This window comes from Microtus pennsylvanicus, chromosome 2 (genome assembly GCF_037038515.1).
Source record: "Microtus pennsylvanicus isolate mMicPen1 chromosome 2, mMicPen1.hap1, whole genome shotgun sequence".
Taxonomy (NCBI): Eukaryota; Metazoa; Chordata; class Mammalia; order Rodentia; family Cricetidae; genus Microtus; species Microtus pennsylvanicus.
In genome coordinates, this window is record NC_134580.1 from 103,708,708 (window position 1) to 103,727,345 (window position 18,638).

General features: G+C 43.6%; 1 protein-coding gene across 12 annotated transcripts in view; it reads right to left on the reverse strand.

Annotated features, from left to right (window-relative positions):
* Positions 1-18,638, reverse strand: part of Cep152 (centrosomal protein 152) — a 59,599-nt gene that overhangs the window by 16,100 nt on the left and 24,861 nt on the right. For 11 of the 12 annotated variants that reach the window (XM_075962021.1, XM_075962028.1, XM_075962029.1 and 8 more), the window contains 9 exons: positions 16,882-17,080; positions 11,529-11,648; positions 10,866-10,975; positions 10,039-10,167; positions 9,788-9,914; positions 7,977-8,120; positions 5,510-5,791; positions 3,506-3,637; positions 1,282-1,932 (listed from right to left, as the gene is read on the reverse strand). In XM_075962021.1, the coding sequence (XP_075818136.1) occupies positions 1,282-1,932; positions 3,506-3,637; positions 5,510-5,791; positions 7,977-8,120; positions 9,788-9,914; positions 10,039-10,167; positions 10,866-10,975; positions 11,529-11,648; positions 16,882-17,080 (1,894 nt within the window). The remainder of the gene's footprint in view (positions 1-1,281; positions 1,933-3,505; positions 3,638-5,509; positions 5,792-7,976; positions 8,121-9,787; positions 9,915-10,038; positions 10,168-10,865; positions 10,976-11,528; positions 11,649-16,881; positions 17,081-18,638) is intronic. The other variant, XM_075962025.1, reaches the window with a different exon arrangement.

Sequence of the window (18,638 nt, forward strand, 5' to 3'; positions counted from 1 at the left end):
GGAACTGGACCAGGGAGCTGGATTCTCTTTTTCTGGATGGCCAATGACACAGATTTGCCCAAAGTGACTCGCTAGCTTGTCTCCTACACTGAACTCCCACCCTGGCTTATATGCATTTCCAGTAGGCATTAATACCAAATGACGGAAAATGGCCTAGAATAGTCTTGAACAGTGATGTCTTCACAGACCCGAACTCTGATGGCAAAAGCTTGCCTCACAGTCCATTCAGACACTGTCCCACCTGGTCCTGAACACTGAAACGGGCTGGCCACACACTTGAATCCTACATTGGTCCAGGCTGGTTTCATCTGGCCTCAGACAGTACTTGCATGACTAAAAGGACACAGAGAATTCATTCTGCATGCACTGGTATGGAGCATCTATGAAACTGTACTCCAGGAATTTTGGCAAATGCATCAAAACTCTTGTTCGTTTGTTTCTTTTTAACAATTTTGGGACCTCATTGTTACTTTTTGTATAATAAGACACTGATGTGGGTGGGATTCCCCTCTGTATGCTGTAAATGCCACTGGTTAATAAAGGAACTGCTCTGGGCCTATAGCAGAGCTATAGGGGAACAGAGCTAGGTGGGGAAAACTAAACTGAATGCTGGGAGAAAGGAGGCAGAGCCAGAAAGAAGCCATGGAATCTCCACCAGAGACAGACGCGCTGAAACTTTGCTGGTAGGCCATGACCTTGTGGTGATGCACAGATTAATGGAGATGGGTTAAATTAAGATGTAAGAGTTAGCCAATTAGAAGCTAGAGCTAATGGGCCAAACAGTGATTTAAACAATATAGTTTCTGTGTGATTATTTCAGTTCTGGGTGGCCGGGATGAACAAGCAGCCTCCTCCAACAACACAAATTCATTGAGGACAAGAAATTGACTTCTAACCTCTTCAGAAAAAAACAAAACAAGAAGCAAACAACCCCCTGTCTTAATAAGACATGTACTTCTTGAAGTGGTTAGGAACACAATTATTTAATTTCTCAAATGTATTATTTCTCAAATGTGTATATTAAGTAATAGATATCTAGAGGCTAAATGCCCTGCCTCATAGTAGTAGAGCTATGAAGCAATTTTAAAAAATATATAAAATAAAAAATAAAAAACTAGCAACAAATGTAATCCATTAGATCTGCGCAATAAAGCTAGTTTCACTGGGGAAGACAAACATCTTAACCTATTAAATAGTAAGATGAGGACGAGAGAAGCCCACCAAACTCACCTTCCGCACCAGCCCTGGCATTCAACAGCTTTCTCGACTCTAAGAACATACCTTTTCCCACTCGGAGGCGGCATTGTCTGTACGCAAGGGCAGCGGATCGTGAAGTGCTTTCTGTATGCAGGCTTTTACTTTCTCAAAATACTGCACAGATATCCATTTTGAAGAACAAACTGACATGACTTCCAAAAGCTGCCTGTCCTGTGAATCACCAGCGTCCTCCTTCCGGGTGTCCCTTAGGAGAAACTCAAGCACAGTGAGGATGTCTTCCCCATACTGATGGATTTCCAGTTGCGTCCGCTCAGCCTCCTGCACTGTCCACTCCCTGTGACTCTGGTCCAGAGATGCCTGGAATTCTGTCTCCTTCCGAAGAAGTAGTTCAGTTTTCTGCTTCACAAAGTCCTCTTTAGCTGCTGTAAGCACCTCGTTAATTTTATTTCGATGCTCATCTAAAAACTGCCGATAATCTTCCTCATTTTGTTTTTGAATCCTATGAATTTCTTCCTGTTTCTCTCTGTTCCATTCAGTTCGAGCCTTCGCCAGCTCAGCCCTGACAACCACAGGGACTTCTTCATCCTTTAACTCCAGTTCCTTCTGGAGAGAGTGAATTTTCTCTTCCAGTTCCTTGACAGCTATTCTATTTGGCTTCACATTTTCAAGCTCACTTTTCCATTTCTCTTTAGCTTCAGAGAGTGCAAGTGACAGCTAAAGGGCACAGCAGCAAGGCGAGAGGGTCAGCAGCACACATCTGAACGTCTCTGGCAGTCTTTAGTAACAACAAATCCTAAGGTCTGGGCTAACCTCCCAACTAAACAAGCAATTTAAAATAAAAAATAAAGGGAAAAACAAATCTAGATGTGACATACATTCTGTAAAATCTGCTTATACTAGACTTAAGGCTATTCTTTTCTTATTTTAGTGGGGGCGTGCCCTCACCTGTGATGTGCCAGAGGCCGACACCAGGACTCCCTCCCCTCATGCTCCGGCTCACATTTCAGAGTTTCTCACTACCCCTGAAGCTTATTGTTCCACCAGAATGGCTGGTCAGCAATCCCCCTTGCTCCTGCCATCTTCAGCCAGGCCCAGGTGCACACGAATGGCTTTCTGTGGGCTCTGAGGGTCCAAATCCAGAACCTCATGCTTGCACAGCAAGCACTTTGCCCACCGAGGCAGTGGAATCCTCCTGCCTCACCCTCCCGAGTGCCAGGGTTGTAAATGCCTCGGTATTCTTGGAGACCTTGTGGTCTTACCCAACTGTATGATTTTCTGACTGCCGAGTCTCATCATACTGTTTCCTCTTTCTCTCTCCCTCTGAGATACTTACTTTGAGTTATTTCAGACACACAAAAATAAGAAATATTCATATACTTTCTATTATAGTAAGAAAATAGTGAAAGGTTACTATTTGTTTATTTGAGACAAAGTCTCATGTATCCCAGGCTAGCCTCAAATTCTCTGTAGCAAAAGATGACCTTGAGCATCAGACCTCAAGGGGCTGGGTTACAGGCAAGTCCCAGCACAGTGTCATCTTTCAAACGTTCAACGCTATCAACCAAAATTTTATTGTGACACACAGCTGGGTAAAACTACTTTCCCCAAAGTGTTACTGGGTTGCCACAAGACATTGCACCATGGAGCAACCAATCCATTCTTCGTTCTCTGGCAGTGAAACAATCTGTAACAACATTTACTCAAATTTGGGCCTATCCCTCAAGTTTGTCTTATATAGTGTGTTGCTGTGATGCAAGGCAGTTTTTGCCTTCAAACACATTCTGTAGTGTGGACTACAACACCTTTTTCAGAACAGTGGAAAAAAGGCTAGCCCTTTATTTTTCAAAATAAATTTTAGAATTACTGTGCCAAACTTTAAGGTTATTTTCCGCTTGCTTGCTTTTTGATTAAATTAAATGGGGGGGGGGGGTGCACACCTGAATTTTTCTTTGGAAGAGCATGAACTCTCTAGAGAGCTGGGTATTTTCAAAGTGAACAGGCTCCAAGACTACAGACAGTTCAGGAAATCTTCACACACATGAAATAATAACAGGGAGCAGAGAACTGTTCTCAATCGCAACAAAACAGTCCGTAATAGATAATAAAACGGGGTTAATTTCTAAGTGCAGCCATCTCTCGGATGACGAGAGACTCAAGGTGCTGAGATCACAGCCTTCACCTCCAGTGAGACAAGAGCAGATTCCACCTGCTTAGGCTGAACGCCAAGAGCAGACCTACATTCCAGGGTGGAGGTGGGAGGCTATGGACAGAATCGCATAGCACTCACCCTCTGGGCCATGGCCAGTTCCTGCTGCTCCGCCCACTCCTGCTGCTGGGCTCTCAGCAGCGCCTTGTACTCTGCAAGCTTGGGCAGCTCCTGTAGCCAGCGACTGCGGGCATTCTGCACAGCTGTTTCCACCTACAGGAGATGACAGGAGAGAGGCATAGCAAGGGTAAAGCTTCAGAAACTATGACCTCACACATGTTTTACATTGTGTCTCCCTGCGTTACAACCACACTGACTTCATACCAAACAGGAAACAGCAATCCTTCTTTCTAAATTCATATCCTGTCCCCTGCAAAGGGGAAGTGGGAATCTGTATCTGATGAGCAATGCAGCCATCAGAAGCGTTATACAAAGTACTATCAATCATTTCCAACAAAGTTCTATTTATCCTGGTAGAAAAACTAAAGTACGCCAAAGGGTCACCTAGTGCCACCTGTCAATCATTATACTCACCACCTCCTCGCTCCTGCTCGACCAACACACCCTATGAGTACATACACAGACATGCCTCATGCAAGAACAGATTGCTGCTGTCAAGAATGAATTTGGACATAAGAATGCACATGACCCTTCAGGTGCAGACAAGAACTCAAGGCGTGATGAACTTTACGGGTGAGGGGTGATAACCCGTCAGCAATTACATGGACAGAGCTTATTGCACTTCTTTCTCCTTCCAAACACAGATACACATGGCCATGCAGCGCTGACACAAACAGCTTCCCGTAACAGTACTAACTGCACATGCACAGAAACTCCTAGAGCAAGAAGATAAGAGTTCCCACATAAATCTATTTACTCCATACCGTGCTAGCTTTCCTTACCTTTCTTCATCTGATCTAAAATCTCATATATACTGAGAAGCACTCTTAAACACTTCTCTAAGAAACGTTCTTTTAACCATAGTAAAACTCCAGAAGATTGGGGGCCTGGGACTCCCTTTGTAGACCAGAATGGTCTGGCACTCACTATGTAGACCACGCTGGCCTGGAAATCTTGGTAATCCTCCTGCCTCTTCAAGTGCAATACCAGTTCCATTTCAGGACACTTTAGCTGATGGAAAGTGTCATTGATATGTCACATGTTCATTTGCCTATGTTCCTGATTATAAGATATCCTAAAATAACACGCAGAATAATGCATATATATATACACAATGCCAAGTATTTATCAAAAGCTAAGGATATTTAAATACCTTACTTCAGTTACTGTTTTCGGTTTTTCCTCTTTTAGTACTGGGACTGAAATGAGGGCTTTCTAGTGCTGGGAATGCATGCTGTCACCAGTCTACATCACCAGGCCAGATGGCTTTTTATTAAAATAAAATATATAACAGGTTTTTAAGACATTTCCTGCCTTTTGCACTCTGATCCTCACACACAAACAGGGCAGCTCTCCAGGAGAACACTGCACTAGCTCACCTAGATACAGAGATTAGGTCATCTCTACTCTGATAACATGAGCAACACTTTCCTCCGCACAGTCTCGCTTTGAAATGTTTTCACCCACGTGTAAAGCCAGGCTGTGAATGCTTCAAGCGAAAGGCAATGGCACCACTTTTTGGCCATTGATGGGAATTACAAAGCTCCGCTATGGGGCACACCTGCCAACTCAACTCAGTTCAGCATAGACTTTTAATACCAATGCTGTTAAGATCTTAACTAAAATTACTAACAAAAATACTTTAGTGGAATATTTTCTATAAAACTCGATGTGAAAGATTCTTAACTTTTCATTTGAATGTTAAAACAAGCACCACACAACACACACACACATCCTCCGGCATCCTAACACTTAGATTTCAGGAAGCACTTTGAAAACTCAAAGAACAGAGAAAGAGTTTTAGAAATGAAGGAGGCTTGAGAGACTCTGCAGTATCTATTCCATTCTAGGAACACTAAAACATTTAAAATGTATAAAGTCACAGTCCAGGTCGAAGGCAGGCGGCATCTCCTGGATTTTCATTGACCACAAGCCCCACACTTCACCGCCCTGAGCGCCGTTCACCTGTTGTGTAATGCTCTCACAGTGCTTGAGCTCCAACTCAACTTCCAGCTTCCTCAAAGCTTCCTTGACAGCCATCTCCTTCTCCTGCTCTAACTCCCGCTGGGCCTTGCGAGCCTGCTCCTCTGTCAGGACTGCTGCTTCCGCCATAGGAAGGGCATCAGGAGGGCCGCCCTGGTCGGTCTGGCTGCCACAGTCTGAAGTTGTCTTTCTCAGAGCCTTTATATTCTGACTCAGTTTGGCCTGCCACTCCTTTTCCAGATGTTGAACAAGTTTTTGTTTTTTCTGTTTTTAGGAGGAACATGAGAAGAAAAGTACTCAATAAAGTAAAAACTAGAATTAAAGGTTACTCAAGAAAGACAACTACAGGTGTATAAAACCTTGGAGGGGCGGTGGCCTTCTGACACTGTGATACAGCGTTGCCATCTATAAAGCTCATGTCTATAATCACACAAATAATCTCATGTTTTAGGTAAGTTTAAAGTTCTGCATACTGGGCACATGGGTCCTGCAGGAGCCACTGGACACGCCTGATAAATACTCTTATAATTATTATATGAGGGTTAGAAGGTCACTCAACAAAATACATTCCTCTTTGGCTTTCGCTAAAAACAGAATTCACATGAAGACTTAACAATAAGTATTAAGGGCAGACCACCTCAGGGTGAGTTGGCAAGAAGTTCTGATTCCGCCGCTGTAGGGATGCCACAACAACTCAGACTTGTTTGCTGCTAACTGCAGAGTTTCACATCAAAGCAAGCACTGAGGAAATCTCATGAACAAGTTGAAGTTGAATGGTCCAAGTGACAGTCTCACCGACTTGAACCCCCTGAAACCTTACTCAGTATAAACTAAGTTAGAGGGAGCCGACGGATAGAACCTCTCCATGAGTTCTCCATGCCCAGCAACGCCGTGGGTGGGTCTAATCAGTCTTATGCAAAGCTATAAAGTAGCAAAATGGTCTTTCCTCTTTTGCCTGTCCCATCTGCTGACTATCTGGAGCTCTAAAAGTACTTCTGGCTACTACACTACCAGAATAGCAAGCTCTATGTCAGATCTATGGCAGAATCTTAAACAAGCTAGAATTCTGCCTGATTTTTTATTTCTTAGTGTTTAAGATCATACTCTGGTCCTTAAATTTCTAGGAAACCAGCCAGACATGGTGGTGCACGCCTTTAAACCCATCCCGGTCCTTAGAAGGCAGAGACTGATGGATCTCTCTGAGTCCAAGGCTAGCCTGGTCTACATAGCAAGTATCAGGCTACAAAGTGAGGCCTGGTCTCAAAAAGAAGTCAGAAGAGACAGGGAAGAAGACAAGCAGACCATGCTGCAAATACGCAGGCATGAGGGAGCCCGCACACTGCTGGCAGGAAGGCTAACCCAGTCCAGCCCCTGAGGAAGCCAGGATGCAGGTTCCTCCAAAACTGAAAGTAAAGCCACAAGAAGGTGCACCCACACTACTACTGGGTGTTTACCCAAAGTCAGCATATGGCAGAGACACTCACATAGCAATGTTTACTGCCTTGCTGCATATGACAGCTAAGTATAGAACCAACCTAGATGTCAGCGACAGGACAACTAACAGAGAATGCAAGTTACACACAATCGAACGTCCTTCAGTCATAAAGAATCACCAAGTTACAGGATGGTAAGAAAGCAGAGACAGCTGAAGATGATGACACCCAGCAAAGTAAGTCAGTCTCAGATAAACACTTCATCCCTCATTGAGGGGCTACAGATTTCACAAAGATACATAAAACCAAGTATATATAGGAACATAAAAGGACAAGTAAAACTGTCTAGAAAATCAAGGACTAATGGGATGGGGGAGGGGTGAGCAGAGAAGCCATACGGATGTTCTTATACTTACTTGAAAGTGGCCTAAGTAACATACTACATTTTGTAATTAAATAAATTAAGTTCTGGCTGCTGAGCCTGCCCATCACTTTTCTTCTGATCCAATGCATGAATCATTTATGTCTATAACTACATAGTTAGAGACACTGACGGAGACTTATTAGAGCCATCTCATAAAAGGAAATTAGACCACAGTTTCATTTCTAGGAATCAAAGAAATATCCAAAATATATATATATCCTGAATTTGGATAAAGATCATGGAATAATTTTGAAAAGTCAAAGTGGTATGATGTGTTCTAGCAGCCAGATTCTGAGACAGAACAGATGGCATCTACATGCTTGCTAATTAATTACAAGTCACGTGTTCAGGAAGAATGGCCTACAGTTATCATACATATAGTGACCAGAAGTCAGGTGTGGTGTCTCATCCCTCTAATCCCAGCACTCAAGAGGCAAAGATAGGCAGAGATGGCTGTGAGCACAAGGCCCGGCTGTTCTACATGGCAAGTTCCAGGCCAGCCAGGGCTGGGAAAAATAAATAAATTAATAAGCAGGGTGACCAGAAGAAACTTTGACCCAGCCCCTTTCTTCAGTTGTCCCAGTGACGTCACCTCTTTCTCAACCTGCTCTTTAACACGGGCTTCTTGCTCTTTCAGCCAGTTCTGTTTTTCCGTCTTAAGAGTTTCTTGGTACTTCTCTTCAAGTTCTAACTTCAGTTTGCTTACATATTCTTCTCTGTCTTCTAAAAGCTGTCTCTGTAAAGAAACTCAAGTTAGTATCTCGGCGTCTCTGTCGCCACATTAAAAATGCTTCAGCATGGGCATGGCAGAGGCAGGATCAGGTCAGAGTCATCCCTGGCTTCACCACAGGTTCAAAGCCAAGCTGGGCAACAGTATGACACTCTGTCTTTGTGGAAAACAGAACAGCGCATGTGGCATGGATCTTGGTCCTGCACGTTCTATAAATTCTGTTTCCAGATCAAGCTCCCTACTTATATCATACTCCTATCAATGATTCTCTCCCTATTTTAATTTTTATAAAATCACTAAAAGCTAAGTTCTCAATTTCTAAATAACTTTAAATCCTTTGTAACTCCTCTGTAGCCAACACTGACTCCCTTTAAAAATTTGTTTTCCACTGAGTGACATAACACTCATGGCATGTTTTCCGTCGTGCGGCTCTACTGAAACATGGCCAAAATACTACACGAACTGAACACCCCATCTGCTCACGACTGCCTTCCCCACATAAGTGATGGCAATACCTTGCTTTAAGATATCATATTCAAAAACATCTGGGCAGAATATTTAGTATCTATACCTAGTTTCTAGCCTTGAAGCAGGTAGCTTTCAAACTGTGGTCCACAGGCTGGTCCAAGCAAACCAGAGTCAGATCTCCATCTCCAGAGGACAGAGCTGACCACTGCTTAACATGGGGGTACTCCTGGACACGCAGCAAGGGCAGTAGCAGCAAGACAGGTCAGATAAAGAACCCACTGCTCTTTCTCCAGTTCCCAAGAGACCAGTGGAGACACACAGCCTTATCCAGAGCCTCACTTTCCTTGTCATGAGATGACACTCAAACTCCTGTCTTTCCCAGGACAATAAAATGGCAAGTGTCTACTCTGAGTGGAACAGGTGCACTGGGAAAGCAGCGAATAGCACACTGTGCAGGCTCACAGATGCTCACGGCACACTGTGCAATGTTCACAGATGCTCACGGCACACTGTGCAATGTTCACAGATGCTCACGGCACACTGTGCAATGTTCACAGATGCTCATGGCACACTGTGCAGGCTCACAGATGCTCATGGCACACTGTGCAGGCTCACAGATGCTCACGGCACACTGTGCAGGCTCACAGATGCTCACGGCACACTGTGCAGCACCCATAAACTATGCAGGATCTCCTGGGTAGGCACAGGCAGTAAACACAAGAAAATGGAGGTGCCATGGGGGGTGAGCTGATCCAGAGTGCTCTGTCTCCCAGAATAAGTCTATAAAGGTGTGGCTGAAGAGATGGCTCAGTGGTTACAAGTACAGCCTGCTCTTGCAAAGAACCAGGTTTGGTTCCCAGCACCCATGCTGGACAGTTTATAACAGTCTGTAACTCCAGCCCAGACAATCAACACCCTCTTCCGGCCTGGGACAACTACACTCATGTTCACAACACACATATAATTAAAAATAGTAAAATAAATCATAAATTACAATTAATTTTTAAAAAGAAACATCCTCTTCCCCCATCTAGTCACCCTTCCACAAAGGTTTTAATAACAATTTCAGTATTTTTTATTCTGTGAGCCACAATAGCTTGATATAATCAAATAAAAAGCCTCTATGAACACCTTTCCCACACTTGGCCAAAGCAGGTGTGTTAGTGGAAATGATGAGGCATGAGAGGACATGGGAAGCGGCCTACCCTCTGATCCTGAGCCTTTTCCATGGTCTTCCTGAGAGCAGATTCTAGCTCGTCCTTCTCTCTGCACACTTGCAGGTAACACTCCTGCACGGAAGCCATCTCCTTGTTCATCTTATCCAGGTCAGACCTTGGAGACACAGAACCAGCAAGTAGGCAGGTGTGTGCATACATGTGCACACACGCACAAGTGTGAGTGCACACACACATGACTCCAAATTTTGGAGCAAACAGGCAGTGAGGCCTCCTCTTACCTGAGCTGTGACTGCGTCCCCTCATAGACCTCAAGGAGATGCTGCTTCTCCACAGTATGCTTTGCTAAAAGACTCTCTCGGATCTGAGCCTTCATGGCCTCGTGGTGCTGCTGATAAGTTCTTTCACACCTAGCAAGAGAGGGGAACTAAAGCCATGCAGCACCAGGGACAGGATGAACTGGGCTTCCTTCCTTCCTGTCTGCCTTCCTTCCTGCCCTCCTGCCTGCCTTCCTTCCCCCTTGTTTTCACTAATGCAAATTATAATTAGGTCAGACTGCTTTCCCCCAACCAAAACCAAGAGCAGCTCATTTAAATCCACTGGTCTTACAGGAATCTTCAAACATTCCTCTCATCATGTTTCTAGAGGAAACTGGATTTAGGTGTTAGACTATATCCCACCACTTCAAACAGAATAGTTAATCTATGTTGGAGACTGGTGTTTATTAAGAAGTAACTGTTTAACTGAAATAACTGAGAAATAGCCCCTGAATTCAAAACACACATGTTTACTACACAGATACCAGGCAGTAGCCAACTTACAAGTCATCTTCCAAAGGTTTGTTTGCATATGTGTAACTCGGTATTTGGTTTCCCAGAGGCCTCTAGAAGCGGCTCTACTAGTTCAGTGAAGTGCAGCTAGGGTCAGCCCACCACATAACTCTGTCTTGGTGTTCCACATTATAATCTGGGAAGGAGGGGCTGACCTCTGTCAATCTAATTTCCACAGGAACAGTTCACTCTATTTCGGGAGAGGGCTGCCAGGGTAGAAGACTGGGCTATCCAGGAGGAAAGCTAGGAGATAAAAGCAAGGCACCAACATGTCTCACCTATCCACAGCTTCCTGCTTATCGTGGTCAAAGTCCTGGACCATCTGTCTCATCTGGTTACACAAGTCTTGATTTGTACTTCTCAGTTTTTCTTCAGCTTCTTTAAGTTGCTAGACACAGAACAAAGGATGACAGAAAAGAAACACCACCTGTAATGATCAGTCTAACATAATACCCACAGCCATATACCGTTGTCTGATAGAATCTCTCTCTCGAGTCGACAAAATTATCTTCACATCTAAGTAAGATAGACATATTTCTATAGTAGTTAGCATTCTAATAGGAGTAAACATTAATATACTGTATTTGTTTTAAGATGCACCAAATGGAACTATTTAACCAGAGAAGTATTAAGCTAATTGATACCTTAAAGTAAGCCTTCGAATTCAATAATCCTCATCAAAATAAAAAAAAGTTGTACATCTGGTCAAGAGCTGGCTATTGCTCGCTGGGTGCATTACCACATGAAATAGGAACCACTCAACCTTCCAATAAAGGTACTTACTACCCAAAGCACCAATAAGGGACACAGCCAGAACCACAAGAACTTCCCAAAGCATGTCCACTAACCCACATGGCCCGTGTCTGCTACAGGAGCCTGCACTCCCTGTGCATTTAGTAAGGCCATGGGAAGTCCCACTGACAGTCGGGATGCTTATTCACCTGGTTCTGCTGCTGTAAGACTTGAACTTCACTTTTCAGTCGCCCAATGTCTTCTCTAATTGTCTCAGAAGAATCAAGCCGAAACTGATCAGCTGTTCCTCCAGAGGTATCTGTTTTAGCCTGAGAGTTTTAAAAGGTTTTAAGTTTAAAAATAAAATAAAGTTATACATTTTGAAGTAATTTCACTCAGGGAAAAGATGTCTGACTAGAACAATGACTCCCAGGTCTTTTTCTTCATCTTCTTTCCCAGATACAATCACAATCATCAAAACAGAAAGCTAACGTGGGCATGCAATCAACCATTCTACAGACTCCGTATCAACGCCCCCACTTCCCTCTAATGCCCTTTCTGCACCAAGATTAAATCGATGCCACACTGCATTTAATCTTCCCGTCTCCTCCCGGCTATAATAGCTCTGCACTAGCTTTCAAACCTACGGCATCTTCTGAGAGTGCTAATCAGTTACTTTGGAGACAGTTTCTCTCATTTTGGTATTTTCTAGTGTTATACACTAAATTCAGGCTAGGCTTCTAGCATGAATGCTAAGAAATAAAAAATTCCTTGTAAGAGACAAGAGATGCAGTCATGCCTCCTGACTGGTGGTGACCAGCTAAAAGCAGAGCCTCCCAGGCACTGCCCCACTGCCTGTTGGCTTCACACACTATAGTTAGTAACGTGGATCTCAGGAGAAGATTATTTTGAAATTAGGCAAAAGTCCATTTTTGTTACATTTTACTCAATAGGATTAACATATTCTATTACGTACTTTTAACTAGCATTACCTCACATATACACTTTACTTTGTAGGTACTATTTTTAAGATGCATGATATACTTTGGTATATTATTTTCTAGACAAGTCATAAGAATGGACATGCTGCTAGATGGTACAGGAATGAGCGCAAACTCCCTTGACCTGTAACATCAGCAGCTATCTTTGGCTACTGAACTGGGGGAAAGGGAAAGCTAACAGTTCCTTCACCTGCATTCTGTGTTGCCACCACAGTGGAAACTCTTTGTTTATGTAACTGCGTGTCCCCTTCCATCTGAACGTTTCCATATCTGTAAGTTCCTTATTCTCTAAAGGGAAGTCAGCACATCCACTTAGTTCATCAAAGTATCTGAAATCTATCCCATGATCTGGACACAGTCATTAGAAACGGAACACAGATTGCTCCAAACAGGGGCACTGCTGCCCTGACTACATGACCATGTGACTAACAGACTTTTTAAACTAGTTTGCTAACGGAATTTCAGAGATTGTGGACCTGTGAGCTAGAGAAACGATGAGATGCTGCGGCAGAGCCATTAGACAATTCTGGTAGAAGCATGGGAAAACTAGGAGGCTAAAAGGAATTTAGACAGTGAAGTCTGGCTCTCTGGGTTTCAGTTGGCAACTGGACAAAGGCCATTCATGTAACATTCTAGAAAAGAACCCAGCTGCATTCTGCAGCAGCCCCCTGAGAATCTGAGTGAGGCTAAGTTTCAATGCAATGGACTAATTTGTTCTAGGGAAGAGATTAAGACTTTCTAGTATCAGAGCCGAGGTGCGGGCACACTCACTGCTCGGCTCTGCTCTCATTCAAGTATCCAGTCAGAGAGTAGGCAAAGCAGAAAGATACTAAAAATGTAATTTGGTAGGAAAAGGAGTGATGTGGGATTTCCCTCTGTATGCTGTGAATACCACTGGTTAATAAAGAAACTGCCTTTGGCCTGTGATAGGATAGAGTAGAGCTAGGCGTGGAAGACTGAACTGAATGTTGGGAGAAAGAAGGCAAAATCAGGAGAAGCCATGGAGGAGCCCCGCCGGACTGGAACTTTACCTGGTAAGCCACTGCCATGTGGCGAGACACAGATTAATGGAGATGGGCTAGTTTAGGATATAAGAGTTAGCCAGAAATACACTTAAGCAATTGGCCAAATAGTATTGCAAATAATATTGTTTCTGTGTGATTATTTTGGGGCTGAGCAGCTGGGAACTAACTAGTCACCTCCTATAACAAAGGAGTGTGAGCAAATTGAAAGTTACAGACATGGCAGATAGGGGACAAACAAGTGTAACTGTTAGAGATTATTACAGAGGAACCTCCTGTTCCTCAGTGTCTGAGTTGAAGAGTTAAGTGTGCATCAGAGGTGGGAAGTTATGATTAAAACTGATGTGCTGGGTGTCAGGTTGAGAAAGGCTGGAATGATGATTGTTAGTCTGGATCATTACCGTCAAAGTACTGAGAATCACCTAGGAGACACAACTTAGACACCTGTGAGGGCATTTCCAAGGAGCTTAACTGGAGAGGAGAGGAGATCCACCCTTAATGTAGGTGAAAAGATCTCACAGATTACAGACTGGGAATGAATTAAAAGGAAGGAAAAGGAAGTCAGGTGAGTGCAAGCATCCAACAGGTCATGACCAGTCACATCACTTCTCCCACCTCTGTGCCTTCTCCACCACGATGAGCCATATCCCTTTACCACAAGCCAAAATACACTTTTAAGTTGTTTCTTGCCAAGGATGGTATAGATGTCTTCTATATCACAGCTTATCCCTCAAAAGTCACTGACAAATGTGAACACCCACATCAACACACACAAAAGAAATGTATTGGGGATCAGACACAAAACGCTTTCTGTGTTCAGTGTTTTATGTTTACAAAGATTCAGAATATGGACTCTGACTGTTGGTAGGTCAATATGGTTTTTCTAAGAACGTTACAATTCTATCTTTAATACATATATGTATATACACGCATATGTAACATATAAAGTTCTATATATAAAACATATAAATACTAATATATATATAATCAGTATGTGCTCATGAATGCAATACCCAAGGAGCCTACAAGAGACCATCAGATCTCATGAAGCTGCCCAAGAGTGCTGGGAACCAAACTCGGATCCTCTACAAAAGCAATTGCACACCCTTGGCCACAGAGCCATCTCTCTAACCTTACAACTTCAGTCTTAATCACCCAGTGATTAAGTGAAATGAACAGCACATCTGGTCTATTCTCAAACACTGCTAATGCTGTATCTGAACAGTCTCCTAAGCTCTATCATGTATTAGCTTAGAAATGCTCATAACAGTATGCTTTGGTTGTTTTATTTGAGACAAGGTCTCACTGTGCAGCTCTGGCTGTCCTGGAACTCATAGAGTTCATCTGACTCCAAAGTGCTGGGACTAAAGGTATTCACCACCACATCCAGCTAAATTTTTAATAGAAACAATTTCTTTAATTGTAGATGTCCCAAAGTGCTCCACATAGCCAAACTGCCTTTTAAATATTAATGTGCACCTTATACTTCTATTATTTGTGAATCCCACAAAATCCTACATACAATAGCTTTTCAAAAACAGAAATGAATAACCAGCAAGATGCAGGACAACAGGATATACAAGAGGAATCCCAGTGAGAGCCCAGTCCATGGTGGAGCAGAAGCCAGAGGCCTCAGATCAGACCAGTGACTCTTTTCCATGAACACTCGGGAGTGGGGATGTATGGACTGAAGGCTGTACCGACTGTGTGCCTGACTCACTGGGTCACACTGCGGCTTCCATGAACACTCGGGAGTGGGGATGTATGGACTGAAGGCTGTACCGACTGTGTGCCTGACTCACTGGGTCACACTGCGGCTTCCATGAACACTTGGGAGTGGGGATGTATGGACTGAAGGCTGTACCGACTGTGTGCCTGACTCACTGGGTCACACTGCGGCTTCCATGAACACTCGGGAGTGGGGATGTATGGACTGAAGGCTGTACCGACTGTGTGCCTGACTCACTGGGTCACACTGTGGCTTCCATGACGAGATTTTTTTTTCTTTTTCTTTTCTTTTTATTTCCTTTTAAATTTTATTTTGTTGCTAGGCAATGGTGCACACCTTTAATCCCAGCACTCAGGAGGCAGAGGCAGGCAGATCTCAGTAAGTTTGAGGCCAGCTTGGCCTACAGAGTGAGTTCCACGACAGTCAGGACTATTACATAGAGAAACCCTGTCTCAAAACAAAACGAAACAAATTTATTTTGTTTTATCTTGGGAGGAGGTTGCAGAGGGAAAGGATGGGTGAGGGGGATGGGAAATGAGCGGGACTGAGAGATGCACGATGTGGAATCACAAGAAATAAAAAGTGGGCTCACAAAGAATCAATAAAAAGTTAAATTAGAAAAAAAAAGATTAACTAAACTATTTTCTCTCTCCCCCAATCATGCTCTCTAACTTTACAGACTCAGTGAGGTTCTGTTATAAAGATCTGGGGAAGAAGACTCCATGCAACTCAAAGGGGATCAAGAACTCTCACTCATCACACACAGCGCAAACTTGAAGGTTTAACAAAGCAAACCAACCTGTTGACTTTTATAGTACCACAAGGTACTATGCAGGATGCTGGTGAGCAGTCTCCCTCAGTTACTGACACTGTAAACGACAGTACTGATTGGCAAAAGACACCCATGTGTGCAACAGTGGCACAATGCCATGGGGCAGCCATTTTTTTTATTTACTTTAAGTCCCAGTAATCGACATCTTAGAACATCTCTCGTACTTTGACAGGATTTTTTAATGAACAGGACTCCTGGCATAAGAACCAGAAGATAAAAAAGGCAGCAGACAGGTTAAAAATTATTTCCCTTCAGGAGAAAAGGAATATACTCCCTATATTCTTTTCAATGTTCCACTTTTTTTCTTTCATATTGTTTCTTTTATTTTTGGGGGGTTTTTTTAGGGTTTCATTATACAGCTTTCAATCCTGCCCTGGAATTCACTCTGTAGCCCAGGCTGGCCTCAAACTCACAGAGATCCACCTGCCTCTGCCTCCCAAGTGCTGGGGTTAAAGGCGTGTGCCACCACCGCTCTGCTCACTTTCTTAATTATCAATTCATTCCCGCATTAGTTTTCTTGGCAGTAAAGACAGTGCATTTGTGAGATGAGGAGACCTGGTGACAGGAGCTTTCAGCAATCACACTGACCCCCCCATCAGTCATATCCTGTAACTCCAATTTTCTTAAGACTGACTGTGAAACCTCAACTGGGCCACAGATCCCTGCCTCCATTTCTCCTCATCTTCACAGATCCCTGCCTCCATTTCTCCTCATCTCCATAGATCCCTGCCTCCATTTCTCCTCATCTCCACCGATCCCTGCCTCCATTTCTCCTCATCTCCATAGATCCCTGCCTCCATTTCTCCTCATCTCCATAGATCCCTGCCTCCATTTCTCCTCATCTCCACCGATCCCTGCCTCCATTTCTCCTCACCTTCACAGATACCTGCCTCCATTTCTCCTCATCTCCACAGATCCCTGCCTCCATTTCTCCTCATCTCCACAGATACTGGCTGAAGCAGGCTCCATGGACCTCACCTCCATGCCTGTGTTTCCGTCCTTCGCTTGCTGGAGAGCATCAACTGTCCCACGGCTCTCTTTGAGATCGCTCTGTAGTTGAGACACCAGATGACGCTTCACGGAGTTGCTGGTCAGCAAGCGCTGAACTTGGGTTTTCAACTTCAGGATAATCTCATCCTTCGAAAGCTTTTCGTTTGGGGCATCTTGCTGTGCAGTGCTGATGGGAAAATGGTCAGTTTTAGGATTAAACCACGTAACAAATCAAACACAGTTATTCTGTAAACCCTAACCACATGGTAATCATGTTTTGTATGCCTTGACTGTCACAGCATCTTGAACCAGTTGTATTTTTACCATTTTGTTTCTTTGTTTTCTCTTGCCTCAGACATGCTAGGCAAGTATTCTAACACTGAGCTACATCCCAGCTCTGCTAAAGGATTTGGAACTTGGGGGCTGGAGAGATGGCATGGTGGTTACGAGTATCTGATGCTCTCCGGAAGACCTGAATCGATCCTCAACACTTGGTGGCTCACAACTAACTCCAGCTTCAGGGGATCTTATGCCCTCTTCCAACCTTCAAGGTTAAGTGGTGCACATACAAACACACAGGCAGAACACTAACACACATAAATCAAAAATAAATAAATTGGAATTTTGTCATACATAAGGACATCTTCTTTGCACAAAAATAGGTTCGTTTCTCAGAAAACACTCTCCCTACTTAGTCTTTCTGCCTAGACACAAGCAGTTTAACTCAGACACAGCTCACACTTGTGATTTTGGGTATGTGGGATGCTAATATTCAATGAGGCAATATGGATATTGAGGAGGAAAAAATATATTACACCTCAGCTATCCTAACCAACTACTGTCTGTAAGGCTGGGCAGAATCCAAGCAATCAGAAAACTGAAACAAAAGCCATGCTAATCTAATCTAAACTCCTGTCTCTCTGTCTGTCTCTCTCTCTCTCTCTCTCTCTCTCTCTCTCTCTCTCTCTCTCTCTCTCTCTCTCTCCTGTAATGAGAACCAAACCCAGTGGCCTCGCACATGCTAAGCCAGCGTTCCGCTGCTGAGCTGTATTCCAGCCTTTAAACTCAACTCTATTTTCTGTAAGCATAAAGCCTAGAATGAGAGTCCAATCTTTTCTAATCATTTTATTAGTGTGTGTTGGTGGCACGAGAGAGCCACCGCCCTTGAGGACTCTCAGCAGCTGTGGCTGCCTGGACACGACCTACCCGAGAGCAAGCCAGTCACCCTAAAGCAGGAAGAAGAGGGGTGCTTCATAGGTCCCCACTCTCAGCTGAGGAACTGCTCATGGCTGATGACTTTTGGGGAGGGAGAGTCAGTTTCCTTTCAGGGCATGCACGGGCCCTGGAACACCAGTGCCTCAGTGGACAGTCCTACACCCATGAGCTTATGGCCAGCACAGACTGGACTCCGTGGCTTACTTAATAAAATAAATAAATAAATAAATAAATGAAAACAAGAAACAGAGCATCAAGTTGGAATGGATCTAGGAAGCACAGAGGGGAGGAGTAGGGAAGACAGATATGATCAAAATACATTATATGCAAGTTTGAAATTCTCATAATTGAAGTACCATTTTTTTAGAGATGAAAAGTTTCTAAACAGTTTCATAGTGACTACTTTGTACTCTAAAATTGGGTAAATACTAAGGACGCCAAGTAAATCTCAGACATTAGTGACAATATAAATATACTGGTTCATTAATTTTAACAAATTGTTAATAGGGAACATGGGAGCTGAGTATACT